This window comes from Centropristis striata, chromosome 10, assembly GCF_030273125.1.
Source record: "Centropristis striata isolate RG_2023a ecotype Rhode Island chromosome 10, C.striata_1.0, whole genome shotgun sequence".
NCBI classification, from domain to species: Eukaryota; Metazoa; Chordata; class Actinopteri; order Perciformes; family Serranidae; genus Centropristis; species Centropristis striata.
The window spans coordinates 4,593,700-4,609,405 of NC_081526.1; the positions used below are offsets into that span (position 1 = coordinate 4,593,700).

Below are 15,706 nucleotides of genomic sequence, written 5' to 3' on the forward strand. Positions count from 1 at the left end.
TCCAATGCTGGTAAAAGATAAATCAGATCGTGACTCTCCTCCAAATATTACAAATACAAAAAAACAAAAAAATATTCGTTCTTTCCATTTCCAATTGGCAATCAAAATTGACTGGTTATTTTGTTATTTGTTGTCTATTATAAAACAAAAAATGCTTGCTTTTTCATATTTTAATTAGGGCCGGGACTCGGTTAAAAAAATGAATCTAATTAATAAGAGGCTTTGTAATTAATTAATCGAAATTAATCACATTTTAATCGCATATAAATATTTGACCTGAGAACAGTGAGAAGTAATTTTTTTCACATGGATTTTTAGTATACCATTGAATAATGACTGAATACATCAGCTTAAGCAACAAAAAAATTGTTTATTTTTGTTCAAGTCCAACAGACCAGAGCAATTTTTGCCATTAAGTGTAGCATCCACGCTAGAAACGTTCCGTGGTGCAAAAATAAGTGTGATTAAAATCTGAAAATTTTTTAACGTGTTCATTTTTGAGTAATTAATTAATCTTAATTAACAGGTTAAAGTCCCGGCCCTAGTTTTAATCTTGGGCTCAGATCAAAAATATGAAATGGAAAAACGGGCACCAGGAATTAATTTGATTTTAATATTTAATTGGTCGGGTTTACGTGACCCGGAAGTTTGACTGCGGTCAAGTGAACCGGCATTCGCTTCTCCGTAGTCAAACCAGCCGTCCCTATATAATAATAATAATAATAATATATAATGTAGTGCGCCCATATTGTGATATTTACGGTAAATTCATTGAGACTGCTCAGAGCGAGCTGACATGAAGGATAAAAAAAAAATACTGTCATTCTTTCTCACTTTTTTTCTGCATTTCGTTGCTTTGTACTTGTGACATGTGCAATGACAATAAAGTTGAATCTAATCTAATCTAATCCTAAAACTCTAACCCGCAGAGAGGAAATGAAGTGTTAAATTTACATGAACACACCATGTTTCTACTGGGGCCCAGTATAAAACCTTTGGGAACCACTGCTGTAGACGCTGGATAAGAGATCTGCATTAGAAAAAGTGGCTAATCTCTTACTTACTTGCCATTTATATGTTGCATACATGAGCTTATTTTATAATGTCAGAGCAGGTTTACAGAGAAATGCTACAGTTTTGGGAAGTGCCTTTTAGACTAAAAACTGTGTGCTAACCACACTCTATGCACTCTGCAGAAGGTCATACATGAATGTAGTGACATTGTGGCAAGAAATCCACATGACAAATTCTCACAAACACATCAAGAATTCACTCTCTCCCTCGGTGTTTTTGCACACCTTAAAAACAAGCTTTTTGAGCAGAATTTGTGATGTTTTCCCTGTATTTGTCATGACATACAAATAGGATAGAAGATGGCATTGAACCAGACATAATAAGCAAGAAAAACAGCACCAATAGTGCAGAACCTATCTGACCTCAAGCACTGACACAAAAAGCGCAACACTATATACACACACAGCCATCCAACATAAAGCACAAAGTGAATTAGATCAAAAAAAGACAAGCCTAAAGTATAAAGTGAGGTACATCAGAGAAGAGCAACCCATGCAGTATCTTTAGCCTCATTGATCCCTTTGGTATCCATCGCCAGAAAGCATAATTTCAAAAATCATCAAAATGAAAACAGTTACCACCCTCTGTCAATGTGCAGGTCTGCAAGTTTCAAACAAACTACGATACTAGTAAAAGGAATCTAACTGTGTGCTAAAACTGCAAGCAACACCACCCACCAGTCACCACCAAGATCTGATACCTTTATAAAAAAGCAAACAGGGACACAAATACATTTTCTGTGGAGAATGCATTAGCTTGGCAGATGAGAAAAGCATGGCCGGAGTTTTTAAGGCCACAGGGCCAGTTTTTGTTTTCCTTTCATTGTGATTTAGCTTCATGATCAATTGTTCCACAATTTAGGTGCAAAACTAAAAGGTGCCTGTCCACTATGGAGAGAAACAGGTCTCAATACAGGCAACAAATGCATTTAAATGTGACAGAAATAAAAATATAGGCTATCTGTGTGAAATCTAATGAGCTGCAGCCTTTTTTCTACATTTTTTTTCTAAAACACAGTTTTAAATAGATTTGAAGTGAACTATTATTATCATTTTTCCTATAGTTTGAGCTGATTTTTGACTAGACAGCCACAGGAAGTAAAAGGAAAAAGAAAGTAAGTAAATATTGAGCAATTGATAGTTACAAATGCACGCTTAGCTAGGTGGCTAGTTTTTGTTTTGTATTAGCTGCTAGCATAACTGGCTCATTATTCAAGTTTATCAAAAACAAAACAATGGGGGGAAAAAAAGCCATATTCTACAATATAATGTCAGTCGAAGTGTATTAATGAAGGCTTTCACATCAGCTGAATCTTACAAAGTGGTTGTTAAGAGGTAGTTTTGTGCTATCAGCTAGCTATGTAGCCTTAAAGAGAGTTGGGGTTAGCTTAACTAAAGCCATAACTTTGACCTAAATTTTGTGCAATTCACCCATAAGGTATTAAAATTAACACAAATAGTTTTAAATGTAATGTATATTTGTTACATATATTTACATTTGGTAGTATCTGTGGATTGGAAATGCCTGTATCATTAACCATTTATCAGGCGAAGAACTATATTTGGTAACTTCAGTGGATATCAAAATGGGGTCGAGAAAAAAGTTGCATATTTACAAGATTTAAAGTGGTGAATCTGCGTGAAGAAAATCGCAGATTTACGAGATTTAAAGTGGTGAATCCGCGCGAAAAAGTTGCAGATTTACAAAATTTAAAGTGGTGATTCTACAAGAAAAACAGTTGCAGATTTACGAGATTTAAAGTGGTGAATCTACAAGAAAAAAAGTCACAGATTCACGAGATTTAAAGTGGTGAATCTGCGCAAAAAAGTCGCAGATTTAAGAGATTTAAAGTGGTGAATCTGCGTGAAAAAGTCGCACATTTACGAGATTGAAAGTGGCGAATCTGTGAGATTTTTTTTTTTTTGCCACTTCTTTCTCTTAAATCTGCGACTATTTTCCACGCAGATTTGCCACTTTAAATCTCTTAAATCTGCGACTTTTTTTCTTGTAGATCTGCCACTTTAATCTAGTAAATTTGCAACTTTTTTCTCTAAATGTTTTTATTTTTTATTTTGGATATCCGCTGAAGTTACCAAATACGGTTCTTCGCCTGATAAAGGGTTAACACAATGTACAAATTGTGATATAAATCTAGTTTTAATGTATTTATTTATACTTATTTGCTGTTGTGTCCATTGTTGGGGGGTCAAAAGTAAAGTTTCTAATGACATCTTTGAAATTGGAACAAAAAGCTGAATATGATGGTAAAACCAGAAATGGACACCAAGTTGCTTGCAGCTAGAACACACAGCATGGATCAACCAGGACATTATACTGTATATATTCCACCATTATTCAAAGGACAAAAAAAATACTGCCCCATGGCAATATCATTAAAAATAAAGACGAAAACTGCATGGGTCCTGTATGCTGAGCCACAGTAAGTGGGCCAGTCCAGTACCATAGGATACTGCCATTATGTCCTTGAAATAACTCATGAATAGAATCATGGAGTTTGAACCAGAAACTACATGAAGTCTTTTCGTCTGTCACCAATGTTAATTAGGTACATTCTATCTGGTTGAACTGCATTTGTACAAGAAGGAAAACATGTTTCTGAAACAAAAGGCGTAATAATAAGCACAACAGGGGGACAAGAGATTCCAAATAAGTGAAACTAAACTAGTCAAATTCGTCTGACAGCTGCTCTGTTGTACAATTAATGAACATTATGAGAGAAAAAAAAACAAAAACTTACCTTCCTTCTTATGTTAATTAAATATGTAGAAAAAATGTGTCTTTGGCCCACCTTCATATGATTGTTCAACTGTTCATTTTCACAATAAGTAGCTTAAAAAGAAGTCAATGCTATGATTGTGCTACACTCGTCTACAGTGCCGTTCACCACCTGTGAGTCAGTCTGAGTCGGGACGGATATCAGGCTATTGCTCCTTTCCCTTTCGTTGTCTTTCCCTTGATTCACACTAAAAATCCTCCTACTGGAAGGTATGTTCCCCACGGACTATGTGAGAGGAGAACTCGTATCGGTCTTTGCTGCGGTGGCCACAGATGTTGCACTCGAGCGGATCTCTGTATCCATGGCAACCCATGTGGATGGTGTACATGACGTGGTCCAGGAAGAGCACCCGGCAGTGCTCGCACTGGAACGCCCGCAACTCCTGGCCCTCCCGTCCAAACACCCGGACCCCTTCCTGGCTGGCGGGCCTCTCGGGGGCCCCTCGCATCATCATCCCGCTCCCCATCGCCGCCCCGCTTCTGGGCGACGCTTCCCTCGCCGCACGCTCACCTGAATAAACCGCGGCCGGGCTGGCTCGGGACCTGAGGCGAGGCGCGGGGTCTCCTCTCCCGTGGAAGCCCTGCCTCTCGTGGGGGCTGCTGCGAGCCGAGTCGGCAGAATCCACCCCGCTGTTGCTGGGGGACTCTTCCTGCCCCGGGTGGCGAAGCCTCCCCTGCCTCGGTGCGGCGCCGCTGGGGCCGTTTGTGGTGGGGTGGCCGGGGAAGGCGTGAGGTTGAGGTGGCTGTGGTGGTGGCGGGTCACAGTTTTCTGGACGGTCAGTTCGTTGGCCCATCGGCAGGACGTGGTGGTAGAGCGGGTTGACCATGGGAACCACCTCGGCCATGGAGAGAGGACCCGGGTGGTGGAGCATGGGCCGGAGCGTGTCCGACCCCAGGTAGGTGATGGCGTTGCTGATGGCCTGGTCCATCATGTGGGCCGACATCATCTCAGCCTGCTTCTCATATTTAAGACCCATCTCGTAGCCGAGGTCAGGGTAGCCGTAGCGTACCATCTTCTCACCTGCATGAAAAAAAATGACATTATGACATTGCAGAATTAACTGATTTAACAAATATACCGTATTCCCTCAATTTAAAGCCAGGCCCCTATTAATGACCGGCCTCATTTAGTAACCGGGTGTAGAACCTGATAATGTAATAACTTCCCGATAATGTAATAAATTCCTGATAATGTAATAACCCCGATAATGTAATAAAAATCTGCACTTGAGTCCATTGAAAATGTAATAAAACCTGATAATCTTATAACTTCCCAATAATGTAATAAAGTGCATTTCCCAATAATGTAATACACTTTTTACCAATAATGTAATAAATTATGATATTAATGGAAGGTTTTTGATCAAATCCAATATGGCCGAAAAACCATCTTTTCACCTGCATGAAAAAAAGTGACATTATGACATTGCAGAATTAACTGATTTAACAAATATACCGTATTCCCTCAATTTAAAGCCGGGCCCCTATTAATGACCGGCCTCATTTAGTAACCGGTGTAGAACCTGATAATGTAATAAATTCCCGATAATGTAATAAAAATCTGCACTTGAGTCCATTGAAAATGTAATAAACCTGATAATGTAATAACTTCCCAATAATGTAATAAAGTGCATTTCCCAATAATGTAATACACTTTTTACCAATAATGTAATAAAGTATGACATTAATGGAAGGTTTTTGATCAAATCCAATATGGCCGAAAAAACATCTTTTCACCTGCGTGAAAAAAAGTGACATGACATTAACTGATTTAACAAGAATACCATATTTCCTCAATTTAACCCTCTGAAATATTCGGCTATTATGTCCGTTAAAAATATGTTGAAAAATCTTCACCATGCCATGTTGGTATCAGTTTTTTCAGCGTTACTTCACCTATATGGCCTGATAATTAAACTTTTTTAACTTTGACTTACTTGATCAAAATTTTGAACCCAAAAGAAACAAAGAAAAACATAAAATCTGATATTGAAAATTATGTTTCACACACAGAAATGTACATGTTGCAAATATATGAATATGAACATAGGTTGCATTATAAATATCACAAAATTATTTAAAAAAGACACAAAATGACTGAAAAAACACTAAATGACCAAAAAAGACACAAAATTATTTTAAAAAGACACAAAATGACCCAAAAAAGACACAAAATGACAGAAAAAAAATAAATTACTTAAAGAAGAAACAAAATGACCAAAAATGACACAAAATGACCAAAAAAGACACAAAATTATTTTAAAAAAGACACAAAATTATTTAAAAAAGGAACAAAATGACCAAAAAAAGACACAAAATGACAAAAATCCTAGTCATTCTCTGTAAAGTCAAGCCGTTTACGCACGTTCTTCTGGGCTTTTTAGTAGTTTAGACATTTTAAATCCTGCTTAAAATGAACATTCAGCTGTTCATTGTTTGTTTACATCCCAGTACTTCCAATATGGCCGACATCCGGGTAACTGGCTACAATGCGCTGTGTAAAACACTCTAAAAAGTGCCGGTCAGAGCTGCTCTGATGTTCTTTTTTTAATAAAAGCCTCCTTCAAATAATAGCCTGCCCCTATTATTAGCCGGGTCCCAAACTGATTTTTTATAAATAGAAGCCCCCGGCTACTATTTGAGGAAATACGGTATAAATAAAATTACACAATGAAAAATTACACAATAAAATAAAAATAAAAAAACACATAAAAACACACTAAACCACACAGAAAACACAAATAGAAAACACATAAAAACACACAAAAAATTGCAAAAAACACACAAAAAATTACAAAAAAACACAATAAAATTACACAAAACACAATCTGAAAAACTATCTGAGTAAATACGGTGTGTCAATTTCAAAAGGTGAGACAAAAAACATGATAAATAGTCATGCAATAGCTTAAGTGGAGTGCTAAGAATAGTTCAAAACAAACGAGAAAATTGATATGCACGAATACGAGCGTGTCTTGACTTCACTAAATTTCCTCTGTAGTCAGCCAAACTTGTATCGTGCTGATATTTCGGGGTTTGTTTTTCATATTTTGTTACTTGATATTCTGCGTGCACGAGTCTAATGGAGTGGAAAGCCCCATCCATCTAGTAGTGCACTGTTTAACCCCTCCAGAACAGGGATGCGGTGAGTTGTTTTCACTCGATAAGAGCAATGGCAAAGTTACAGGTGTACCTAACCACAGAGTGAAAAACATTTCCTTGCCTCTCAGTAAACCGCTCGCTGTAGCTTGCTCAATCTTCTTTTTCTAATAGTGTGGCAAATAAAACCAAATTCTGAAAAAAAATCTGTGCTCTAAGTAGGGCAGGGCTATTGTGTGATATTATATAATATTGTATGCTGAAAAACTGAAAAGGCAGGAACTCAAACTAAGTGCGTACACTTAGAGGAAAAGAAAAAAATGCTTGGGTAAACCATTTTTCAATTCTATTTGCAAGTGAAATCAGCAGCAAAGTGTATCACAATTCATCTCACACTGACACGTTAGTTCAGTACAACCTCACCTATATGACCTGATTATTATTTTTTCATTTTGACTTACTGGATCGACATTTTGAACACAGAAACACACACAAAAAATACAAAAAACACACAAAAAACACAATAAAATTACAAAAAAACACACTAAACCACACACAGAAAACACAAACAGAAAACACATAAAACAACATAAAAGAAAATTCAAAAAAGACAAATATAAACACAAGAATGCACAAAAATTAGCAAAAAACACAAAAAAAATTACAAAAAACACAATAAAATGACAAAAAAAACCCCACTAAACCACACAGAAAACACATAAAATTACGTAAAAAAATTACAAAAATCACACATAAAAACACAAAAATGCACAAAAAATTGCAAAAAACACACAAAAATTACAAAAAACACACAACAAAATTACAAAAAAACATAAAAACACACCAAACCACACAGAAAACACAGAAAATTACATAAAAAAAATTACAAAAAACACACATAAAAACACAAAAACGCACAAAAAATTGCAAAAAACACACAAAAATGACAAAAAACACACAACAAAATTACAAAAAACACATAAAAGACACAAAAAACCTTAAACACAAAAGATTGCATTAAAAATGCATTGAAATGCTGAATGTACACTGCAAAATTTAAAAAAAATCTCTTCAAAAACATCAGTAAAATCATGTTAGATTTGGTCGAGGTGGTTTTAACCTTTGCTGAAAAAGACTTGATGCGATAATTGAAACTAGCAACGTGTATCACAATTGATCTGCATGCATTATTTTACTCATGCAAAGCAATTACTGAGTCTGAATGTCTCAGTTTATGCTGCAACATGTGAACAATACATGTCTTGCTCGTGGTTAGAAGGTATTTCATCAGTGCAGGACATGACACGACAAATCATTTCCAACCAATATCTCCTGGTGAGACTCACAGAAAGAATCACATAATATTAGATAATACTGAGCTTGTCCTCAAGGACGCTCCACACAGACTGGAGAAGACAAAGCCATTGACTGTGTTTTCTAATACCCACCCACAAATTTCTGAGGCGTGGTGCTCTTCCTCTTGCCCACGTTGCTGTGCAGCCGTTCGATAACGGGCGGCCGCTCGAAGGTCGCCATGGCGTTGTTGGGCTCCGCCACGGGCCGCTGCTCTTTAGGAGCCTCGCCTGAAGGAGGTGGAGGAGAGAACGGGGTCAGAATAAATTTGGGTGATGAATAAGAGACACCTGAGCACTGAGAAGGAACATTGCTGAGTTGAAAAGATCTATTTATTTTTTGGGATGTGGCAACAGAAAAGAAATCAGAATTTTGCTTTTCACTTTCAGTTTTCTTTTCTGTTTCTTTCACTGGCTGTAATTTAATTGTAGCCTCAGTTAGCCGCTACCTGTGGAAAAATAAAGCCTAATACCGGAGTTTTTTTCTATTTATCTTATTTTATTTTAAAAGGACTGTGTACAGTTTAAATCATAAATGTCGCAAGATTATAGTAATACTAATACCTTTTTCCATGACTGTATTTGTGGTCATTTTATCTATTTTTGGTCAGTTGGTTTCTATTTCGACATTTTTGTGTCATTTTTTGGTCATTTTTGTGTCTATTTTGTAATTTTGTGTCTTTTTTCAGTAATTTTTTAAATCTATTTTTGGTAATTTTGTGTCTTTTTTGGTCATTTTTACATCTATTTTTGGTCAGTTTGTTTCTATTTCGACATTTTTTGGTCATTTTTGTGTCTATTTTGTAATTTTGTGTCTTTTTGTTGTAATTTTTACATCTATTTTTGATCAGTTTATTTCTATTTTGACATTTTTGTGTAATTTTTTGGTCATTTTTGTGTCTATTTTGTAATTTTGTGTCTTTTTTCAGTATTTTTTGGTATTTTTGGTCAGTTTGTGTCTTTTTTGTCATTTTTACATCTATTTTTGGTCAGTTTGTGTCTTTTTTGGTCATTTTTACATCTATTTTTGGTCAGGAGGAACGGTCTTCATTTCAGATAGGCTACTCCTTATTTTTTACATTGAACATGTGATTATCTATAATCTATAGATGGATATAGTCAGATTGCAAGAGAAATATAGTAAGAATTTCAAGCATTTACAAGCACTTTATCCAAAATCAAAGCACTTTTTAACCCTTTATCGGGCAAAGAGCTATATTTGGTAACTTCAGTTAATATTTTGAGAAAAAAAGTCGCAGATTTAAGAGAAAAAAGTGGAAAAAAAGCAACTTTTTTCTCCCAGATTCACCACTTTAAATCTCATAAATCTGCACATTTTTTTCTCATAGATTTTCCACTTCAATCTCGTAAACATTTTAAAAAAATATTATTTTTGTCCTCCAATATTCTCTAGGGTTGAAATTTGGAATTTGCAAGTATTTCAACAACATTTTCAACATACAACATTTAAATTCAAGCATTTTCAAACACTAACCCCAATTTTATATCATATAACTGATTTTCTCCTGTGAGTTACACCTCCTTTATTCTCTTTTTCCTCTTGAACTGTATTTCTGTTTCCACTACCACGCTCATTTCCACGGTTTCAGTCTGAGTCAGACAGTTGTTACCTGTGTAAGGGCCGGTGTTGGCGCCCGGATCCAGGCCGATACCCTGCAGGTAACTATGGCAGCGCTCTTTATGCTCCTCCAGGGAAGTCCGCTGTTTGTAGCTCCGCCCACAGTAGTTACACTTGTGTGGTTTGCCAACTAAAAGTGAAGACATTTGAGGGTATTAATTTCATTCATGGCTGCAGACAGAGAGAGTGGGTAGCGTCCAATGAGATAATGCAACCTGCTGCAGAGCTCTGCAGGCTCAGTGCGTAGTAGTAAATAGTGTGTCAGTAGTACAAACAAACCAAAAGCAAGCCTCTGAGATCATGGATGTTCCACTATGAGTGTGAGGATTCCACACAACTGTTGCCAGACAGAAAGACTTGGTTGTGGGCGAGAAAAAAGAGAGTTGCAGCATGAAGTCTGCATTTGAAAAGGCTTTGGTCTGTGAAACATAAAGCTAACTCCCACTGCTGAGTGAATAGCGGAGCTGATCATGCATCCCATGGTGGCGGTAGGAAACTGACTCCAATGTTAAAAACGGCTATGGAGGTGGAGTGTGATTCATTGTGCCATTTCTATTTTTTTTATTTTTTTATTCCTTCCTACCGAGGCAAGTGGAAAGATGAAGACATGTCCTGTGTATCTCGGTCAAGACAGCAGCCGAGCTACTCTTCCATCCGTCCAACCACCCGGCTAACTGGGCTAACTGGGCAATTTGTTCCTAATAAATAGTGCTGCAGCAAAATAATATGAATTGCCAATTAATCTTTTGATTATTTTCTATATATATATATCTATACATTAGGGCTGTCAAACGACTAATTTTCAATATTCAATAATTCAATAATTCATTTCCATAGTTAATCGCGATTAATCGCGTTTTGAATTACATGTTTAAAATTCTGTTATTTCGCATTTCAAGGCAGTTTTAAGCCCATAATGTAAATCATTTGTTAGCCTTGTGTCTTAATTGGGCATCAAATGAGAACAAAGAAAGAATTTTCTTTTTGAACTTTTGTATTTTCTTTAAAAAAAGTGCCATGTAGATTAACTTAATACACTGTCCACTTCAAATACAGTTTTTCAAATAAAGTACCACTTGTCTATTTCAAAATAAAAAAAAAAAAAATACAGCTTAAACAAAATGCTACAACAGTGTGGTCATGAAACCATGGTTTAGAGTGAGGGAAACAACTTCCAAGTATTAAGAGGAATAAAGTAACATAGTGCTTACTTTTTCAATATATCAGGTCACTCTCTTATGCTGCTTCAAAAATAAATAATGCGTTAACGCTGACAGCCCTAATATATATATATATATATATATATATATATATATATCTTTAAACATCTTGCAGTGCAACTAATGACTTCATATCATTGTTTTCTATTTATTTTTAAAATACCACTGTACTGGGGTCCTTGGGGAGTTTATGCAGTTTAAACAGATGGAATTATAATTACTTCCTGAGTTAATGTTTACTTGAAATTACTGAAAACTAAATGATACAAGCATCCAAGGATTTTACATACGTTTTAAAGTACTAATGAGGATTGTACTTTAGATAAAACAGAGTTCGTACATGTTTTCAAAGGTCAAATTCAAGCACTTTCAACGTCCATTTTCAAGCTTTTCCAGCATCTTACAGCTGTGGTAAACTACATATTTCTTCGAATACATACATACTGAAAATGATTATTTTACACTTTCATTCAGGTTCTCCAACTAATTATATTTCTGTTCTATATGATTTTGTTGTTAAAGAAATGAAAGATACAATTTTAAGCACTTTATCCAAAATCCAAGCACTTCTTTTCAAACCTTGAAAACATTAAAATTAAAGCATTTTCAAGGGTTTCAAGCACCTGTACGAACCCTGATAAAAGCTGCAATTTGTATTAATGATATTATTACACATTTTAGTTTGAGACAATATGCAAATTCTCCTTCCTTTTTTTAAAAAGATGACATTAATTCCATAACTTATAATGGTTAGGGAAGTCTTGCTATAGCCATTTATCTCAAATAGGACTAATAATTGGATTAGACTCTATTTAACAAATGTATAAATAATAATAATAGAAGCATATCAGTTGAAAAAGAAAGCGTAGATATAGAGCAACAGTTGTTAAGGTCACCAGCGTAACCACATGTGTACAATGGAACTACACAGAGATAAATGTGTAAAACTTTCATAGCAAAACAGAGCATTAAAGTGAAAATCCTACGCATGCAGACACTGCTGAGGATCTCTGTCTCTGTCCTGCGGTGGAGTATTCTCAACACTAATGTAATGACTCACAAAGAGACTGAGTGAACTGGAGGCCACACACACACACACACACACACACACACACACACACACACACCGACGTGACCCAGACACCATCATTAGTAGTAAGACATTCACTGAGATAATGGTGACAGCTATTACTAGAAAAAAGATGTGCCGATGATCCGGCGCTCTTGTCACTGTGAGAACAGAGAAACCAAACATGTTTCAGTCTGAGGTGTGGAGGCTTTAACACACACACACACACACACACACACACACACACACACACACACACACACTTAGAGGTAGGTGATAGTTCACACGTGAACCTAAGCACTTTTTCTCCCACAGAAATTGAGGTTGACTTTAGAACTTAACCCTCTCAAATGTTGGGCTATTATGTGCGGTAAAAAAATCAGTTAAAAATGTTTTTTTCCATGCCATGTTGGTATCAGTTGTTTCAGTGCAACCTCACCTTTATATTTCCTGATAATTCATTTTTAACCACTTTGGTAACGCTCTTAGTTAATGTCTTACTGGTTGTATAATAAGGCCATGCAGAATAATGCATTAATAACTACTTAATAATGACTAATTAAGAGCCAATATGTTACTTATTTGAATGCTAATAAGCAACTAATGGTAACCCTTTATAATAAGGTCCTTAATAACCGTTAATTAACAAGTAATAAGGCATTGTTCTCGCTTTAGATCCGGTAGTTGCAAAAAGCATAGTTAACTTATAGTTAACTTATAATAGATGAGCAATAAAGTATATTTTAATATCAATAAGCAAACAAAATAAGATTAATAAAGGCATGGCAAAGACATAATGGGTGGGTCATGGGTGTTTGTAATGCCATTATTAACACTTATATAAGCTTATAAACACACAATAATGTTAATAAGCATCTTGTAAGGACTTACAAGGGCCTTATTACTTGTTAATTAATGGTTATTACAAGGACCTTAATATAAAGCCTTACCGAAAGATCTATTACATTTTTTTTTACAGTTTTTTCAGTGCAACCTCACCTTTATATGTCCTGATAATTATCTTTATAAATTTTCTTTACAATATTGTACTTTGCATTTTTTTCCTTTTTTTTTTCAAGGTATATATTCAGAAAAGTAAATAACAAAACACAGGGTAAACAGACAAACATACAAGGCAAACTGTATATGTTTCCCAAATGAGGATCTCAAAGAAAAGAAATAAACAAACTAACGACAACAGCAAAAAAAATAATTGAAATAAATAAATATTTAAAAAACACTCACATGCATACACACACAGAGATTCAAGAACACACATACATGCACCACCCCTTATTTTCTCATTAGTTTATTTTAGTATATCTTAGTGTTTTTTTATTTTATTTTTTCATTTATCTATTTTTTTATTTCGTTTTTCTTAATTTTTTTTTAACTTTGACTTCATTTTAAACCCAAAAGAAACAAAGGAAAACCAAATCTGATCTTGAAAATTATCTTTCACACACAGAAATGTACATGTTGCAAAAATGAACACAGGTTGCAAATACAACATAAAACAGGTAAAATGAAGATAATATCTAGTTCAATATTTTTTACTAAATATATTTGACAACATCTCCAGTTTTACTTGGCCGAATATCATTAAAAAAAAATCCGGCATGTAGTTTCAAGCCAGAACTTTAGAGGGAAGCTGATGGAAAGACTCAATGTTGCTTCATTTTTATGTTTTTACGTCATGAAGCAGTAATGTGCCGGTGGTTTCATGGACTCTGGAGGGTTAATATGTTCTGCAAGCAGAAATGAATACTCGTTTAGCTGTAAATGTTCCGTTTTTCTTCCCTGAACTGCTTCTTGATAATGTAGGGCTCACAGCTACTCCAGAAGATTCATTTGGATTAAAGACTGAATTCAGTGAGAATTGTCAACAAATTCTCTCCATGCTTCAAGATGGAGGTCGTTCTTTGTCCCCCTCCAAACAAAGACAAACGACCCCCACCCCCACAGGTATCTGGAGATACCTAAATGCGTCTCATTGGCTGATACCAACAGGAAATACAACTTCCAGGTTGAGACACAAAAGTGTCCTGCAGCCACCCCTTCTCCCTCTTCTCTTCTCAACTCCCTGAGGAACAGCATGTCTGCTGTCCTGGTCTGATCTTCCAGGAGGAAGACCAGGCCATCCCCCTTTGTCTCCAGCTCTAAGGGAAGGCCGGTGAAAACCCAAACCAAGTGGGCCCACCACGACGCTTCTAAGTTTCCTGCCTGTGATCTATACTGGACATAATCACAGAGACCCTCACCAAGCTTCTGGAGCCAACAGCAACAACGCTATAACCACCAGAACCCAACCAGGAACCAGATTCTTCCTCAAAAGGAGTGCTGCTTTCCCCTTTCAACTCTGGACTCTGTGGTACAGTACTGGGCAGTTAGTAAGCAAGAACAAGTTTGTTAAGCTTTAATCAATGGTGTTGATCTGTTGTGTGTTTAAGTATATTTGTTGGGATATTTTGTGTAGTTAGATCATTTGAAGTTGTATGATTAATGTTGCTCTACATATCTCAAGTTGTACATGTAAATTAACTATAACTCATTTGATTTGCTCACACACTAATCCACATGAAATATACTTTAATTTGGCTTCCTACAACACATAGACCTTCAAGACCGCATGGTCTATTGTTCTTCAAGAACAAAAGGGCTTCCGCCATTTTGATTTATTTAAATGACCGCCTTTCGGCAGCCATTTTGTTACACATCCTTTCTCATCCACATTTCCACTGTAAATAGTCTTTTAGATTAGTTATTGTGTGTTCTGTTTGCTTTGCTTTATTTAGAATAAATATGTTTTTGGATTGATATGCTTCTCCCTTTAATGTTGCACATGAATGAATGATTTGCTAACCTCTGCTATGGAAAGAACTCAAAATTCCTTCAACCGTTACTAAATATTAATAAGGTAATTCGATTATAATTATATTCATAATTAATAATCAATGTTCCAAATTGATAATTTGTTAACTTTATGAGACTGATTAACTATGATTTGCTATCTTTTCCTATTCCTAAGTGAATAGGTGGTGCCCCATCGAGTAACTTTAATTCATTTAAAGTATTAAATATTAATTTAGTCAATTTCCGATAGCAAAATTGACCTAAATTAGCTTTTACCTCTAAATATTTTGGTACCCCTGCTGGAGGCAATGTGTATCTGAACCAGATACCCCTACAATAATATGTGTTAGGAAAATAAAACCCACTTGTGACAGAGCGCCGGGGCCAGTCATGGCCGATCTTGCATCAGCAGACACTTTTCTTTTAAGTGAATCATTTAGAATGATAATAAGTTTTCTGCTGTATCTGTCATTCAGCACTCTTGTGGTCTATGAATGACATTGTATGAGCAGAACCTGAAACTACTTGGAGAGTTCATTGTAATCTATTTCTGAGTATGAAGAGACACACACAAAAACAAAAAAAAAATCATGGCTAATGATGA

At 35.8% G+C, this 15,706-nt stretch overlaps 1 protein-coding gene across 1 annotated transcript in view; it reads right to left on the reverse strand.

Moving 5' to 3' along the window:
• Positions 1-3,255: 3,255 nt before the first annotated feature.
• ikzf2 (IKAROS family zinc finger 2) overlaps positions 3,256-15,706 on the reverse strand; it is a 49,439-nt gene continuing 36,988 nt past the window's right edge. Inside the window, exons 6-8 of the mRNA XM_059343494.1 lie at positions 9,953-10,090; positions 8,418-8,552; positions 3,256-4,891 (exon numbers count right to left, since the gene is read on the reverse strand). Of these exons, the coding sequence (XP_059199477.1) occupies positions 4,071-4,891; positions 8,418-8,552; positions 9,953-10,090 (1,094 nt within the window). The 3' untranslated portion in view covers positions 3,256-4,070. The remainder of the gene's footprint in view (positions 4,892-8,417; positions 8,553-9,952; positions 10,091-15,706) is intronic.